Source organism: Penicillium bovifimosum (assembly GCF_028826915.1).
Source record: "Penicillium bovifimosum strain IBT 22155 chromosome Unknown utg000002l_segment0_segment0, whole genome shotgun sequence".
Lineage (NCBI taxonomy): Eukaryota > Fungi > Ascomycota > Eurotiomycetes > Eurotiales > Aspergillaceae > Penicillium > Penicillium bovifimosum.
The window spans coordinates 382,661-397,202 of record NW_026622711.1 but is presented as its reverse complement, the minus strand read 5'-3'; the positions used below and the strand labels follow the sequence as shown (position 1 = coordinate 397,202).

The window sequence follows — 14,542 nt, the reverse complement described above, 5'->3', positions numbered from 1 at the left end:
CTGAATAGTTACATCCTTTGCTTGGCGCCCCGACTGAAGAAACACGGCCAACTTCTCCGCTTTCTTGGCAGTTTTGTCACCCTAGAAAGAGTAAATAGTGGCAACTATCCCTGTTGCTGCATACGATTTACCCGGGGTTGAATAACGCTGTCGCTGTATCAGGAAAGACACCGGTGGATTACGATCATGCAGAAGTCTTCCAATTTGAAACGACATCACCATCAGCTCCGGTCTTGTTAGGGAAGTGAGCTGTGACGATCATGTCATTGAATTGGGCGTGTGACTTGAGAAGCATCTTTTAAACATGCCCATGGAGCTCGCTCTCTCTTGTCCACGGACAATAATCAAGATTCAAGAAGATTAAAGAGTGAGGCGACTCTCTCAACTTCCACTTGTTGAAAACACCAAGAACCTATCTGTGCTTCCGTTGTTGCACCAGTCAACAATGATCTCCCTCCTGTCCACCGTCTTAGCCCTAGGCTTCCTAAGCTCAGCCAACGCCGCGTCGTCCTCCGGCTGCGGCAAGCAGCCCACTCTCACCAATGGTGTGCACAATATCAACGACCGCGAGTACATTCTCAAAATACCCGACAACTACGACTCAAATAACCCATACCACCTCATCTTCGGCCTTCACTGGCTGAGTGGAAACATGAACAACGTCGCCAACGGCGACAGCATCCAACCCTGGTACGGTCTCGAAAGTCGCGCCCAGGGTAGTGCGATCCTGGTAGCTCCCAACGGCAGAAACGCCGGCTGGGCCAACGTCAACGGCGAGGATGTTGCGTTCATTGACGCTATCATCGAGCAGGTTGAGAATGACCTCTGTGTAGACCAGAGCTCGCGCTTCGCAACGGGTTTCAGTTATGGTGGTGGGATGAGCTATGCGCTCGCTTGTGCGCGAGGCAAGGAGTTCAGGGCTGTGAGTGTGTTGAGTGGTGGTCTGATCAGTGGTTGTGATGGTGGTTATGATCCTGTTGCGTATCTTGGTATTCATGGGATCAATGATCCGGTGCTACCTTTCGACGGGGGCGTGAATTTGTTGAACAAGTTTGTTGAGAATAATCACTGCCAGCCGGCAGATGTTGGCCGGCCTGCATCTTCGAGTGGTGGTTCTGTGAGGACGGACTTCGAGGGCTGCTCGAAGCCAGTGTCGTTCATTGCGTATGATGGCGGACATGATGGTGCGCCCTTGGGGGTTGATAGTTCTCTCGCTCCGGATGCGACCTGGGAATTTTTCATGAATGCTTGAAGTTTGGCTAGCGTTTGAGGGTATGAGGACTTAGCATCGAGCCCTGGCTGCATGTAGCATGAGATATCACTAGTACATGCACCACTTAGGTACTACAGGGGTCATGGCCAATATATGGGGTTTTTATAGCACCTTCCCGCTTACAAGGATGCACGTTCAGGATCCGTCCTGGCAGATTCGGCATAAAATGGAAGGGAAGGTCCGATAACGGCCATCCATTGGCTATCGACTGAAGCACCCTGCCTGATGTTGGAATTCTGACATAGGGCCCCAGTTGGGCCCCCGTACTCCTTGTGCATACAAATAGGAACGGTTTTATCAATATTGACTGTGGAGAACGTATCAAATAAATGTTTGCTTTGGAACTCAGTTCTCGTATGTATCCTTGTCCACGGGACCAGGCGATCAGAAAAGAACCAGGCAGCGAATCTATATGACCAAACAGTCTCTTGTCATCTCCGAGCTTACAAGGCACTGTATCGTTTGGAAGTGATTCTGGAACAATCTTGCAATACTATGAGCACTGCAGTTTCACTGCACAATCACTACGGAGTACACAAAGAAATGATTGCAGTTGGTCAAACACTCCTAGCACACCTGGGCATAGCTATGGTATATAAACTCCTCAGTCATTTGACACATTCTAGGTACCTAGATATTCCATACAACATTCACAGCTATGGCACCCAGCTTGCTTAGCCTCCCCAGAGAGCTCCGTATTGAGATATTCAAATATCTCCTAGTGCAAAGAGAGCCTGTTGAGGTCGTGAACGTGCGGAACCCTCATCGGCTAGAGCGCAATATTCTCTACACGAACAAGCTGTTTCTTGTGGAGGGTAGGCCACTACTCTATGGTCACAACCGCTTTCACTTTGGCCGGCGCAATTCTAATCTGCTCATCACCAAGTTCCTTGATGCTATTGGTTCTATCAACGCACCTTACCTCCGGAATATATATATGGACTTCCCCGAAGTCCGCGAGATTGAAGGCGAAGTCAGTCTGGTGGATGTTGACCTTCATGTTCTCGAGATAATCCAGTCAAAATGCACCAATCTTCAGACGCTCACCACAACTGTCGAAACCACCACTAATATGGAAGCTTGGCTCAATTACTTTGGCAGCCCCAATTGCTTTGGCAGGCCTATACTCGACAAGACCCTTGATTTGATTGCTGCTCATTTCAGGGCTATTCCATCTCTTCCAAAGATCATTCTCGAGGTCTACGAGGGACGTCCCACTCCCAGAGAGCCCAGCCTGGACATCAGGGAAAAAATGGAAAGTCTTGGTTGGACACTCGAGGTGGTGCCCGGGAGCTACTGTGTTGCGTCCTATTACGACAGAATGCCTATGAGAGATCTTGGGCCTGGAATGATATTCTACAGGTGGTGGTAGGTCCACATGCCGTAACATGCTGCCTCTGTCAGTGGTGTTTAAGAAGCGGAGTCGGATAACAAGACCTTGAGCGCAGCTCGCGACATGATTACAAAAATGGCGATTATGAAGGTTACTGTTACGAACTTCCGTATCGACAACGATATTGACTCTTGGAGACGGGCAGCATATTAAGAATAAGGACAGCCATGCTAGAAGTACCTACGACTTCGGGCACCGTTTCAGGCTATCCAGGACTCTGGCAAAGCCGCGCTCTCAACGAAAGTAGAATTTTGCTCAACTTGAATGTTACTGCTAGTCCTTGAGAATGATCAATCAATGGGATCTAGATAGACTGGAATGTGATGAATGTAGTCTAATACCTATGAACACCGAAGCTTGACATATCAATCAACGGTATCGGACATCATTGCAAATATGCAATCTGGCTGTGAATGCATTGCTGCACATCAAGGAGCTGAATTACACCATAGTTATGGCTAAGACTAGAAAATAAAAAGTGGGCTGTAAGTATTACGGGGGATATTAGAAACAAGCTAAGTAATATTTGCAAGAGAAATCGATGGATGCTAGGAAAACTCCCAGGCCTACTTCAGCAAAGAGCTTGGGGAAACCGAGGCAGTGTCGCATGTAGACTGCTCTTCCATGTGTGTACCGAGTCTTTCATTTTTGGGGCATTGTCTTCGAGAGGCTTTCGGCCATAGGTAGGACTAGTCGCTCTCGATAATCTCGCGGAACCATGGATCATTCAAGATTTCCGCAGGCGAGGGTCTATTCGCTGGATCATATTGCAAAATCCTTCGAATGATCGCCTTCACTTTGAAGGCTTCCTCCTCATCAAGATCCGGGTATGTCTGATCAAATGACTCTTCCATGGACGTCTGTTCCACCATAAGCGGTTCCGCTCCGGGAGCAACTCCCCCGATTTGACTATTAAAGAGCTTCCTCTCGGGAGTAAAGTAGAGCGACGAGGTCTTCCAATGGTTCAATAACTCGTCAGGGAGGGCGCCGAGACTGGCAGTGAGGTAGAGAAGATGATCGTCATCTGCAAACTTGGACGATGGTATACAGAAGAGCGGCTCCCCGGTTATAAGCTCAAAGATAAGACAACCGAAACTCCAGACATCAACAGTATTACCAACGGCTCCGGTAAGAATCAACTCAGGAGCTCGAAGTCCGAGTGGAGTAATGGGCTTTGTTGGGGGTCCGGTAAAGAAGTACGCTGTTCAGTATAGATTAGTATAAGCACAGATGTTCAACAAAGCAAACGAAATAGATAATGTAAATAGGAAGGACTAACCACCGCCCATATCCGATAATTTGACCTTAAATCCTTCAGCATAGCAGGTGAAAGGCACTAGCGGCTGCGCAACGCAGAGATATCGAGGAGCACATTCATCATGTTTACCATCCAGTCTCTGTACCGGGGGCGAGATTGACCGGGCTTGCACATCTTCCTCCTGTTGGAGTACATCCTCAGGGATCGAGTCGATATCGTTAATAGTGAAGAGTATATTTCCTGGCTGGAAGTCTCCATGGGCGATACCATTTTCGTGGAGAAATGCAAGAGCCTGTAATGATTGCTTAAGGATACTCTTTGCCATCCAGATTGGATAGCGGACCTTCATTCCAAATTTGCGAGGTTTGAACTGTGGCAGCTCCTCAACCATAGTATTCACACTTGGACCCATAGGCTCAAATACCAGGCACTTGTGGACACCATTAGGGCCGCGATGGTCGAACTCGTCTAACGGTTGGGTGATATGCCGGGTCCCTTCCTCCGGTGCGACTTCAGCGATATGGCGCAAGATTCGTAGCTCGGTCGTCGATCCCGACGTTTCTGACACAAGGATCTTCAGGGCGACATATCCACAACTTCTTAAATGAAATCAGTAATGATATTCTATGGTCCCTTAGTTCAGAAACAGCACAAGCCGAACTTACTTCATATCACAGGCGAGCCAAACCGTTGAGTAGGAGCCTTGGCCGAGCTTCCGGATGACCTTGTACTGGCCGTTGAAGACGTCGCCGAGAACGACTGGATGATAACCACCTGGGCGGTAATCCTCCACATATTCACAGGGGAGTAATAGTCTTGAACCTTCGTTTGTCGTCTACTGAGACCATCGGTGGGATAGGGGGAGGCGAGGTAGTCATGGCTGCGACGAAGTGGCGGCCGAGAATTGTCGAGTGGGCCAGTGGTAGTCCCCAACGGGCATATCGACGGATCAACAGCGTCAGACTTATGGGATACGGGCCTTGATTAACGGTGTTTCGGATTCCTTACTCTGGTCCTGTTACTCCTGTACACTCTGGGGTTTAGGCTATGGCTTTCGCATTCTGAGCTCTGAGTGTTAGGACTGCCCTCCCCAGACACGCCTGGCAGCCCGTGGACGGGCTTTCAAGAATCCTGGGGGCGCTTAGCGGTGGGGTAAACGCGGCTCTAGGCATTTTGCTGGACATTTTTTACCTGTAAACACTCAGATCGTCTGCAGATCGCATTGATATTGAAAACATGGGGACCAGTGTGATTCGTTCATTCCCACTCGATAACGAAGCGAAGTGCTGAGAGATGGCCGGATGCTCCTTCGCGCTTCCGCCACCTGCATACCTCCAGGGATCAGGGACCTGTGAGTTGGCTCTGGGACTGTATACGAGTCAGGAACGGCGGTGTGCAGTCAACAATTAAATATCAGTGGTTGATTGCAAAATAGCCTAGGGCTAATGCAGGCTCGAGCATAGGCGCCCGGAAATTGCGATGCAGGTAAAATCATAGCAGGCTGAAACGATCGAGCTGCAGGCTCCAATTTCCAGCGCACCGGAGGGAATGTGATTGGACAAAGACCCCAGCAATGTTGGTCGATGCCTTGCGTTGGCAGAGCCTCATTGACTAGAAAAAGACCCGAGTTTCCCTTCCCATCGGCCTCCTACATTCAGCATGGCTACCAAACTCCAGGACCACATCGATGCCCTCCACTCCCTGCCACTGGCAGAGGCTATTCGTGCAATCGCCGATCTGATGCCCGGTCTAACAAGTGTCCCTCCTCCAGAGGCAGGCTACTTCGTCCAACACCCCGATTACGAAGGAATAGGCAATCTAAACAACATCGGCGGTCTCTGGTTAAGACTCGGATCGCAATGTCACGATGACCACGCGCCCCTTGATGTGCGCCTTGTTCATCAGTCACTTGATCGCCCGATTTACGATATTTATTGCTCTAGCGACGAGATGTTAGGCAAGGCACTCGATGAGAAGACGGTGTCATATCCTGTTCCCAATGAGGATGCTGGTTGTGCATGTTGCAGGGGCGAGCCGAGTGCGACTATTCTGTGCAATTTCCATGAACGTGAGGCTCTGTATTTCACCCCTGAGGAATACACTGAGCTGTGGGGAGATCAGCCCAATCATGGATCGCGCCATAGTGGCTGGAAAGAAGGTGAAGGATATACCGAGCACCGAATATGTGCGAGCAGGGAGCAGGTTGAGGAGGCTTTGGCACGAACCTCGGGCGATGGGGTTGGCGTTCAGCGTATGACCTAAGAAATACAAAGGGGAATATGTCGGTTGGGTCACAGTTGACAGTGGTTATATGGCTAGGTTATCCTCGAGATGAATAAGTCCATTGGATATTCTGTTAATGATTTCGCATCGGCTGGTATGTACAGACAAATCAACAATATTGCAAAGAAGGGGCGCTCGGTTCGATAACAATGTCCGCCGCCCAACTCCTCCGATATAACTATGCCCGTGTGCAAATGTAAGAACGAAATCCGCTTCGTTGGGTTCGGTCCGGTCCCTCTGGAGCGTTCGTTCAAAAGTGAGAAGCGGCCCCGCTAAGCCGGTTGGGATTACTAGTCGCTGCGAGGTCGCTTTCGGGGGTTGGTAGCCCGGCGACCCAGAGACTCCGCCCGGGTGGGAATGGAGTCTTCGACCCACTGGAGATACTGGACAAAGTCATAGTAGTTGTCAAAATCCAGGTGGGTCTTGTCGGCCTCGTTGCGAACCCTGTTCATCAGATGCTCAAAGAGATGGCGCATGCGATCGCGTTCCGTGTCCTGATTGGGGAAGTGCGGGGGCCACTGCTGCATCCAGTTGGAGAAATCAGTCACCGATTGCGCCGGTCGCTGGTAGCTATCCATATAGCGAGCCCTGGCAACCTCCGGGTATACACCGGCCTGAAGCTTTTCAATAAGGAAAGTGCAGAAAGCGCCGTATGTGACCTTGTCGGCCTGCAAGTGACGTATGTGTCGCTTCCACTCCTCCTCGATATTAAGGGCAACGTGCTTAAGCGCCCGGTTGACCTTGCGTTCTTCGATCATATACCACTCGGGGTATCTGTCGAAATGTCGTTCTAGGCCCATAGAGAAGTTCTTAAACTCTCCCAACGCTCGTCCGTGGTATACCGGAACATTGGGCACCGGTGGGGGTTGAACTGACGAGTCGGGATGGGAAGGCCGTGTGGGAGCGAGACTAGAAGAACAGGATTCGGTTTTGGTGACTGGCCCTCCAGCCGGGGACCTGCTTGCTGCGGCAAGGGCTCGCAGTTGTTCGATGTTCAACCCGGGGATGTATGCGGCCTTAGATAGACTGTCGGACTCAGCTGACTTCAACTGCTTAGTCTCGACATGATCAGATGCAGTTGGTATTGGGGAAGCAGTAAGCAGCTCGGATCGGGCGGCGCTCTTCTGTTGGGCTCCATCGATACCAGTCTCATTCTGTTTTCGCTCCGTTTTGAATGGAGTTGAGATGGGAGTCACAGAGCCATCTCGTGTGACAGCTGCAAGCCGACTGCGGGCGAGTTCCAGTGCTCTCTGTTCCTCGGCAACCTTTTGCTTGATATCAATGAGCTCACGTTGCCTTTTCAGTTTCAATAGTTGAGCTTGTGCTTCACGGATCTCGGCTTCCAGGTCCTCGGCGCCGACAGACCCAGAATTGGAATCCTGAAACACATCATTCAGACTGTCCCATTGCTCTCGAATGCGGTTCGCGTTCGTTTCAGAGCCAGTATTGGTTGCTGGCTCCGCCATGGTTGGTGATTTTGATTTTTTTAATCCCTGTTTGTTTGGAGATAAGATAATTGTCCGGATAAAGGAACACCCGGCTCCGTGAAGAACCTGTCACGTGGTACAACTCCCGAGGTCCATAGTACTGTGTATGATAGTGCGGGTGAAGTGAGAATTCACTGCCGTAGGGATGGCAGTTTCTGAGTTTACCGTACTAGATCCCTGTAAAAGTAAGAAACCGTCGGTAAAGATTTTTTTTCTTTGATTCTACCTTACTCTTTACACTGTGAGCTTACTGTGTACAGTACGGAGTAGGTAGTCATCACAAAACGGACCAATCATATGTAGCATTTATCCATCCGCAATACACGCTGCTACAGCGCAAGCTGCCACCACGGAAAAAGGCCAGCACTAGAGAATTGGTCCGGTCAGTGACCAGTGTCACTATCAAGCGAGAGTCAGTCACGTGTCAGTTCGCGCAAGGGCGTACGCAGTACGTACTAAGTACATAGTAGGGGTCCGATAATGCGGGATCCGTGAAGAGATGGATGAGCGGTGTGCGGAGGATAGATAAAGCGGGATCAGTCGTCACGTGCGAGGCTTTGTGGGTCCAAACCATTCACAGTAAAAACGTCGGTGGAGTGAGCCGACGTGAGACAACACGGATGCATGGTGATGAAGAATTGAGTCTATGTCCTGCGCAGGAAAGGTACCGACAATGGGTTCGAAATTCTCATGAAGCCCACGTGCCAAAAAAAAACCGGCCCTCAGAAAACACCCCTTGATAAACTCATGCGCGGCATACACGCTGGGGTCGATGGGTTCGTCGGGGTCACGGTCCGGGGGGTCCATCACCAAGTCTCACGTGCTGTGTTGACAAAGTTCGGAGGGGCGGAGGAACAGTTAATCCGGAAGAAATGAAGTTAATCCGAAGAGATTGAGGTTAATCCGAAGGGAATGAAGTTAATCCGAAGGGTATGAAGTTAATCCGAAGGGTATGAAGTTAATCCGAAGGGAATGAAACATTTCATCCCATCGATGCGGTGAGAGATGGGCTGAGAGGCAGAATAATGACAACAAAGACGCTTGGTAGTTACCACTTCGGGTCTCGAGAATCTTAGAATATTGTCCATTCAAGATTATTCATTATAGTTAACTATACAATAAAGGTAAACCACATGTATTACCGTTACTCCTCCTATTTACCCGGTGAACCGATCAGACATATAAACTTCTGATCCGGGGTCTCGCGCAGCACATTTAGGACCAAATTCCAGACATTCAAATCATAAGCCTCACCAATGTGACCCACAGGATCGAAAGGACAAACGTCTTGAATCCAGCGATTCGTTACACCCTCCTCGTGAACAAAAGCCGTCTTTGCAGGAGTAACCAGCTCGTCGTACTTGGACGCAATGATGGTAACCCTATTCCCGGGCTGCACAATCGGCTTGCCATCATTCAACCGCTCAACAGCAGCGCCATCTGTACCGAGATCATCGCAGGCAGGGCAGCCCAAGGTATCCAGGATTTTACCGACAGCGTCACGCGACTTGTCGCCGAACAAGTAGGCGAGCTTGTAGAGGTTGGCGAAGGTAGTCCCGTTCGTGGGTGGTGCGATGGCCGCGATCTTGTCGACGAGGTGGGAGACGCCCTCGAATTTGGGCACGTACAGCGCTTGGAACGCGCCCTCTGAGTGGCCAACTAGGTCGACTTTGGATTTGCCGGTCTTTTGAAGGATGTCTTTGATGTAGGTCGCGATCTCCGGCGCGCTCTCGCTGATTGCGCGCAGACCGCCCAGCAAGGGGAACCCGTCATGCGCGCCGTAGGTGATGGCGTATGTGCAGTAGCCTTTGGTTTGTAGCCAGTATTGCATAAAGTTCAGGTCCTCGTAGTAGGTTGCACCCAGGCCATGTAGGAGGACGACTGGGTTGTGGTCGCTCTTGCAGGAGAAATCATTGATACCTGCTGGTGCTGCCAGGGCTGCGGTGGCCGCAAGAGCGGAGAGCGCCAACTTGGTGAAGGAAGGCATGATGATTTCAAGGTTCAATATACGGTTTGAGATGGGGTTCCCGTTTGCTTTTCAAGGTGTCCCATCGCTCTGAGGATTTTCATAAACCGACTCCTCCCCATCCTTTTGTTTCCATCCCCATTGCACTATCGATTGTTGATCGATCACATCGGAATGTGACTGGCTGGGCGGTGACAATATCCACTCTTGGCGGTCCGCAATCAATATATCAATCGCAGATCTCTCGCTAACAGCCAATCAGAGATAGTTATACAGCAGAGTTATGGATACATCATTTCAGCTTAATTTCAAATGCTGAGACATTTAGTGCGTAGATCGGCTTCTTGGGGCACTCCATGAGGGAACGGGAAGCCCGGGATCAACCCCTGGGTCAATCAATAGTACGCAGTACAGCGTAGTTAACGGAGGGAACCATCGCCTTGGCTTTTGGGGACACCTGAGAAATGAAGAACTCGAGTTCATCCAGCTCAAGATCCGAGCCCAGGACCTCGGTAAGCCGCCAAACGATAAACAGAGGTCTGATCTCAACTAAAAGGCCTAGGTCAGGACATTAGTTAAGTTATCGCTTAAAACTTCATCTGACGGGCCTCTGAACTGCAGAAAATGACAGCTGCGCCTGAGCGCAACTCTTATTTGATATTTGACAGGTCGCTAATTTAAAACACTAAAGTCATGGGCGCGTGGCTATGAAACATCCATGAACAGCAATACCAAGTACTCCGTATTTGCGGCCAAATTACTGAGTGCCCGTATTCTACGATGACGATGCTTTGGTCGATAGTTCTGGCATCGCACTACCCCAAAGCCCAAGAGCGTGTCGTCTTTCTACCAGGTGCAGCACTTCAACCATGAAACGGCGCTCGGGGCCTCCGTCTGGGAAAGCTTCCCACGCTACCCTAGTAGGGAACGCAAGACGATTAATCATGTTTCCTGGCGCAGTGAGAATATAGTATTCCAACGAGCGGCAGATCCCGCAGCCCAACTCGTACTGTTCCAGAGGTGACACCCCCCCCCTTGTGGCCGAGTATCGATGGAAGACAGGACTAATCGCATGGCGTAGTATAAACACACCGTTTGTGCCAGAAGCAGGTTAGGATATATGAATCGGGTCGGGGTGAAAGTAGCTCCAGTGCGGAGGTTGCGACATTGGAAAATTGGGAAACCTTGGTCGGCCTCTTGTTCGGCTTCCTGTGGCGGTCCATCCGGAGATGCGAGAACGAAGTCGTCATACCATTGATAAAACCGATCCGTAAGCTCACCTATGCCGTTCCAAAGCGTAGTCTGTTTGACGGCCATCTCTTGTGTGCCCATGACAGATGTGATCTGAGCCTTCTTGAAGGCATCGGATAGCCCTAACAAGCCTGGAATATCAACGGCCAGGTCGAGTAAATGGTGCAGAATATCCTTTCTGGTCGTTCCAGCGGACCATGGGATTGTTTTCCATTCTTCGCGGGCTAGGAACGAAGCTTGCCGGACAACAAGAGCACCGCAAACCTGCATCGTTAGAATGAGACAAGTCAAATTCGAAGGGCAGGTGAGCTTACCCAGTAGGGGCGGAGTTCCGTAAACAATAGATGCTCTACGCCGTACATGTGACTTTCAGGCCCACGATGCTCTATCAGGCGCACTGCGCCTCGAACATGGGCAGATACACCGCTCTGGGTGGTGCGTTCAACGCTCTGCTAGAGTCAGTACTTGCTAGCAGATAAACATGCTATCTTTCAGAGAACTTACCTCAAAAGCCAGCAAGAGAATCACAGTCACCAGTGTTGACTCGGCTTTGCATTTTTCAGGATCCACCAACGCATCTTGCAATGCACGCAGCACGCGAGGATAAAGTCGGAACCCAGATGCTTCAATCTGTTTGTTCTGTACCGAACGACCAAAGAAAGCTACCGAAACGGCCTCGAATGCATCCGAAATAAGTGGAGAAAACATTCGAATCTCAGCAGCAGCGCGCAATGCACCCGCTCTTCCGTGTTTCATGTCCACTTCGGGACTGAACGCGTCCACAAACCTTTCCACAAACACATCGGCCACTGGTCCCTGCATGCTCATTACCGAGATCGTGCCAGACGAGTCGGAGCTGCTCAGCGATATGTGTTCAAGGGCGCTATCATTACTCTCCTCGGATTGCGATCTATTGACCTCATCCGGAGAATTTAGTCGCCGACGGGTTCGGATTGATAGCGCCGACGAAGGGCGTGAATATTGATCGTAAGATTCATAAGCTAGGCATGTCTGTCAGCATGGGCTCCGAATCCATTGATATATAAGACTTACCCTCCCGGCCCTCCCACGGCCCTACAGGAACCAAGTCATTCTTGATGCTGACATGTGCGGTCCGTATCTCCCGGACGAGATCATCGACTACCGGGGTAGGCGCAGAGCGAATAGCGTCAAATAAGCTCTCAAGCTGGTCCAGCCGCCGAAGATCCTGGGCTTCAGACCCTGCACCTGCATCAGCAGTCGTTCCACATCTACATCCACATCCACGTGGCGCCGCACATTATCAAGTATAGAGTGGCGGGGCCTGCATACCATCTTTCCCATCATTTATCCTTGTTCGGAGTTCACGGATCTCCGCCCGCAGGTTCCGAATTTCCTCCGCTTGGCTGATGGGGCGAGCTTCGTCGTCGGAGACATGGTCATAAACGCATTTCGATGGGTAGCCATGGGCACAGCACGCGTGGCAGGGCTTTACTCGGTCACACTGACAGCAAGATCGACGTTAAACTTGGTAACTTGTGGATGGTACGTTACGACCGGTGGGACGCATCGAATGGTACGGGAGCGTGCCGACCCCGCGATCGGAGCACGGGGGGAGGGGGGCGGTTAACGCACCTTGACTTTGCGGAGCCTGCATACTTTGCAGGACCGCAATTGACGACTCGGAGCCTTCTTGGCTCGCGAGTCAGGAACAAGTTGGCGTAAATCACCCATGGAGACACAGCAAGGGGAGCTCGGATGGGGGTGAAAAGAAGGGAAGGGTCTCAGCTTGGGCCAACGGCACAGCTGGATTTAGGCGAGCCAGATTCCCGAGGTGAGAGTCCGAGATCTACCAGCTTGAGGGGTGGGCCATTTCGCTCTCGGACGATGTCAGTGCATATTGGCGTGGACTAGCCTGGCATTAGTTGATGTCTTGGGAGGTTATGATAGGCGAGTGGAAACGAGTGAGCGGAGTGACCCCGCCCACGCAATTGAGACCTCTATTGGGGGCATTTGATTGGACGTTGGCGGAGCTTCAACTGCAGAACACGACACGATTATGATTGACGAATTGAAGCTGAGGGCGGGGCCAGTACTAATGCCAGATTGTGTACTGTACATAGTTATTGGGAGATGCGGACGGTGTGCTACTGTAGTTATTACTGTGTACGTCTCATGCACCGGATTTTAGGCCGTGCGACATGGCTTTCTTTTTCCGAGTAGTATTCTGATCGACTATACACTTTTTTCAGCCTCGATCAACGAGCGGCTCTGTGGTGGCCTCTCCCAGCGGAAGCAATACTGCCCCATCTTCATTGCGATGAATCTTGACCGATGGCCAGTCACCCAGTTTGGCTTTCCATCCCAGGTTGTGCCCATCTCGAATGGTACATTGTAGTCGGGCGCTGTTGGTAGGTCCGGCCATGTAAATCGGTGTGGTGCATTGAGATACCTTTCCATATCCCTTTCAGATCTTCGTGTTGCTACCCATTCGCTCAAAAAGTTGCGAAACTTCGATACGTCTGAGTCCAGTTCGCGATTGACAATCCATTCCGAGATACTTTGTACCGTGTCTACATGTCGATCCCAGTGGGGGATACCCGAGAAGGATGTATCGTTCGTGATAACCTCGTAGAGTGTGAAGACAACACTAGTAACGTCATCTCGACCTTCGTATAGCCGTTTTTCCCCGGATGCAGCCCGGTCGAAGTCGAAGAGGACGATCTTATTTGTGCAAGGGTCGATCAGCAGATTTCGGGGAGCGATATCTTGGTGCATGATCCCTAGTTCTAGGTTGAGAAAATCCACAACTTGAGTAAGCTGTTGTAGCCACTCAAACCGGAAAAGGATCTTTGAATTGGCGAGAGTTCCACCTGGGATGTACTTCGTTGTGAACCCAATCACTCGGGACTCCTGGTCTTCAAGGACAACGTGATCGAATGATATTAAATTAGGATGTGGCGGTAGGCTCTTGAGAATGTTGAGTTCATCCCAGGCCATTTGCATTCTCAAGGGCTTGTTCAAGACGTTGAATTTGAACACAACCTTCTGGGGAACCCCGGATTCGTTTTCGTACGATACAAGATCAATGCACGGTCCAAGCCGGTCAAGCTCTTGGAGCTTAGAGTACTGAATTGTACGGCAATTGACCAGCGATTCACAGAGTGACAAAGGAAGATATGCAAGAAATGGAGTATCATCCTCTTCCGGGTCTGTCAGAACCCCGGTAAGGAGCCCATCGTCGTCGACTGTGATGGCGCGAACTTCCGGCGATAGATAATCGGCGAATCGCGCCAAAATCGGGAGCTCCCTATCCTCTTCGGGCGGGAATAGTTTGGCGGTGCCTTTGACCTTGATCATCCGAATTTGATCCCAGTCCCAGACGTTGCAATAAGTTTGGGTGGTGGGATTTTCGCGCGGGCCGCGGTAGTTCTGGCCTTCGGACCAGAATCTGTCTTGAGGGTTGATCATGGCAAAATGGAATTCCACGAGTGGTCTGTATAGAGTGCTTCCAATGTGAGAGCGACTACTTTCAACCTAGGGATGATTTTCGTTTTCCTTAGAGACATTGGGGCAGTGCGTTAGAACATGTGACCCGTATCGTGTACATGTAGCTATGCCGCATGCGAGCACTACAAATTGCCGTGGAGGG

The 14,542-nt window shown here is 50.7% G+C and overlaps 8 protein-coding genes across 8 annotated transcripts; 3 read left to right on the top strand and 5 right to left on the bottom strand.

The window, feature by feature from the left end:
- Positions 1 to 445: 445 nt before the first annotated feature.
- On the top strand, positions 446 to 1,252 carry N7515_001345 (CE1 family esterase; the record flags this gene model as incomplete). Its single annotated transcript, XM_056662089.1, has 1 exon — positions 446 to 1,252. One exon carries the CDS (start codon positions 446 to 448, stop codon positions 1,250 to 1,252), a length of 807 nt encoding a protein of 268 aa, XP_056524202.1.
- A 679-nt stretch (positions 1,253 to 1,931) lies between these two features.
- N7515_001344 (uncharacterized protein) lies at positions 1,932 to 2,645 on the top strand (the record flags this gene model as incomplete). The annotated part of the gene is made up of 1 exon (XM_056662088.1): positions 1,932 to 2,645. The coding sequence occupies one exon, from the start codon at positions 1,932 to 1,934 to the stop codon at positions 2,643 to 2,645; it is 714 nt and encodes a 237-aa protein (XP_056524201.1).
- A 710-nt stretch (positions 2,646 to 3,355) lies between these two features.
- Positions 3,356 to 4,802, bottom strand: N7515_001343 (serine/threonine-protein kinase; the record flags this gene model as incomplete). Its single annotated transcript, XM_056662087.1, has 4 exons — positions 3,356 to 3,867; positions 3,946 to 4,523; positions 4,590 to 4,711; positions 4,764 to 4,802. 4 exons carry the CDS (start codon positions 4,800 to 4,802, stop codon positions 3,356 to 3,358), a joined length of 1,251 nt encoding a protein of 416 aa, XP_056524200.1.
- Positions 4,803 to 5,583: 781 nt separating this feature from the next.
- On the top strand, positions 5,584 to 6,186 carry N7515_001342 (uncharacterized protein; the record flags this gene model as incomplete). The annotated part of the gene is made up of 1 exon (XM_056662086.1): positions 5,584 to 6,186. One exon carries the CDS (start codon positions 5,584 to 5,586, stop codon positions 6,184 to 6,186), a length of 603 nt encoding a protein of 200 aa, XP_056524199.1.
- Positions 6,187 to 6,497: 311 nt separating this feature from the next.
- N7515_001341 (uncharacterized protein) lies at positions 6,498 to 7,673 on the bottom strand (the record flags this gene model as incomplete). Its single annotated transcript, XM_056662085.1, has 1 exon — positions 6,498 to 7,673. The coding sequence occupies one exon, from the start codon at positions 7,671 to 7,673 to the stop codon at positions 6,498 to 6,500; it is 1,176 nt and encodes a 391-aa protein (XP_056524198.1).
- Positions 7,674 to 8,847: 1,174 nt separating this feature from the next.
- On the bottom strand, positions 8,848 to 9,681 carry N7515_001340 (lipase family alpha/beta hydrolase; the record flags this gene model as incomplete). Its single annotated transcript, XM_056662084.1, has 1 exon — positions 8,848 to 9,681. One exon carries the CDS (start codon positions 9,679 to 9,681, stop codon positions 8,848 to 8,850), a length of 834 nt encoding a protein of 277 aa, XP_056524197.1.
- Positions 9,682 to 10,051: 370 nt separating this feature from the next.
- Positions 10,052 to 12,624, bottom strand: N7515_001339 (Zn(II)2Cys6 transcription factor domain-containing protein; the record flags this gene model as incomplete). Its single annotated transcript, XM_056662083.1, has 8 exons — positions 10,052 to 10,218; positions 10,477 to 10,669; positions 10,753 to 11,175; positions 11,226 to 11,360; positions 11,416 to 11,912; positions 11,965 to 12,132; positions 12,223 to 12,394; positions 12,526 to 12,624. The coding sequence occupies 8 exons, from the start codon at positions 12,622 to 12,624 to the stop codon at positions 10,052 to 10,054; spliced, it is 1,854 nt and encodes a 617-aa protein (XP_056524196.1).
- Positions 12,625 to 13,125: 501 nt separating this feature from the next.
- N7515_001338 (uncharacterized protein) lies at positions 13,126 to 14,361 on the bottom strand (the record flags this gene model as incomplete). The annotated part of the gene is made up of 1 exon (XM_056662082.1): positions 13,126 to 14,361. The coding sequence occupies one exon, from the start codon at positions 14,359 to 14,361 to the stop codon at positions 13,126 to 13,128; it is 1,236 nt and encodes a 411-aa protein (XP_056524195.1).
- Positions 14,362 to 14,542: the final 181 nt, after the last annotated feature.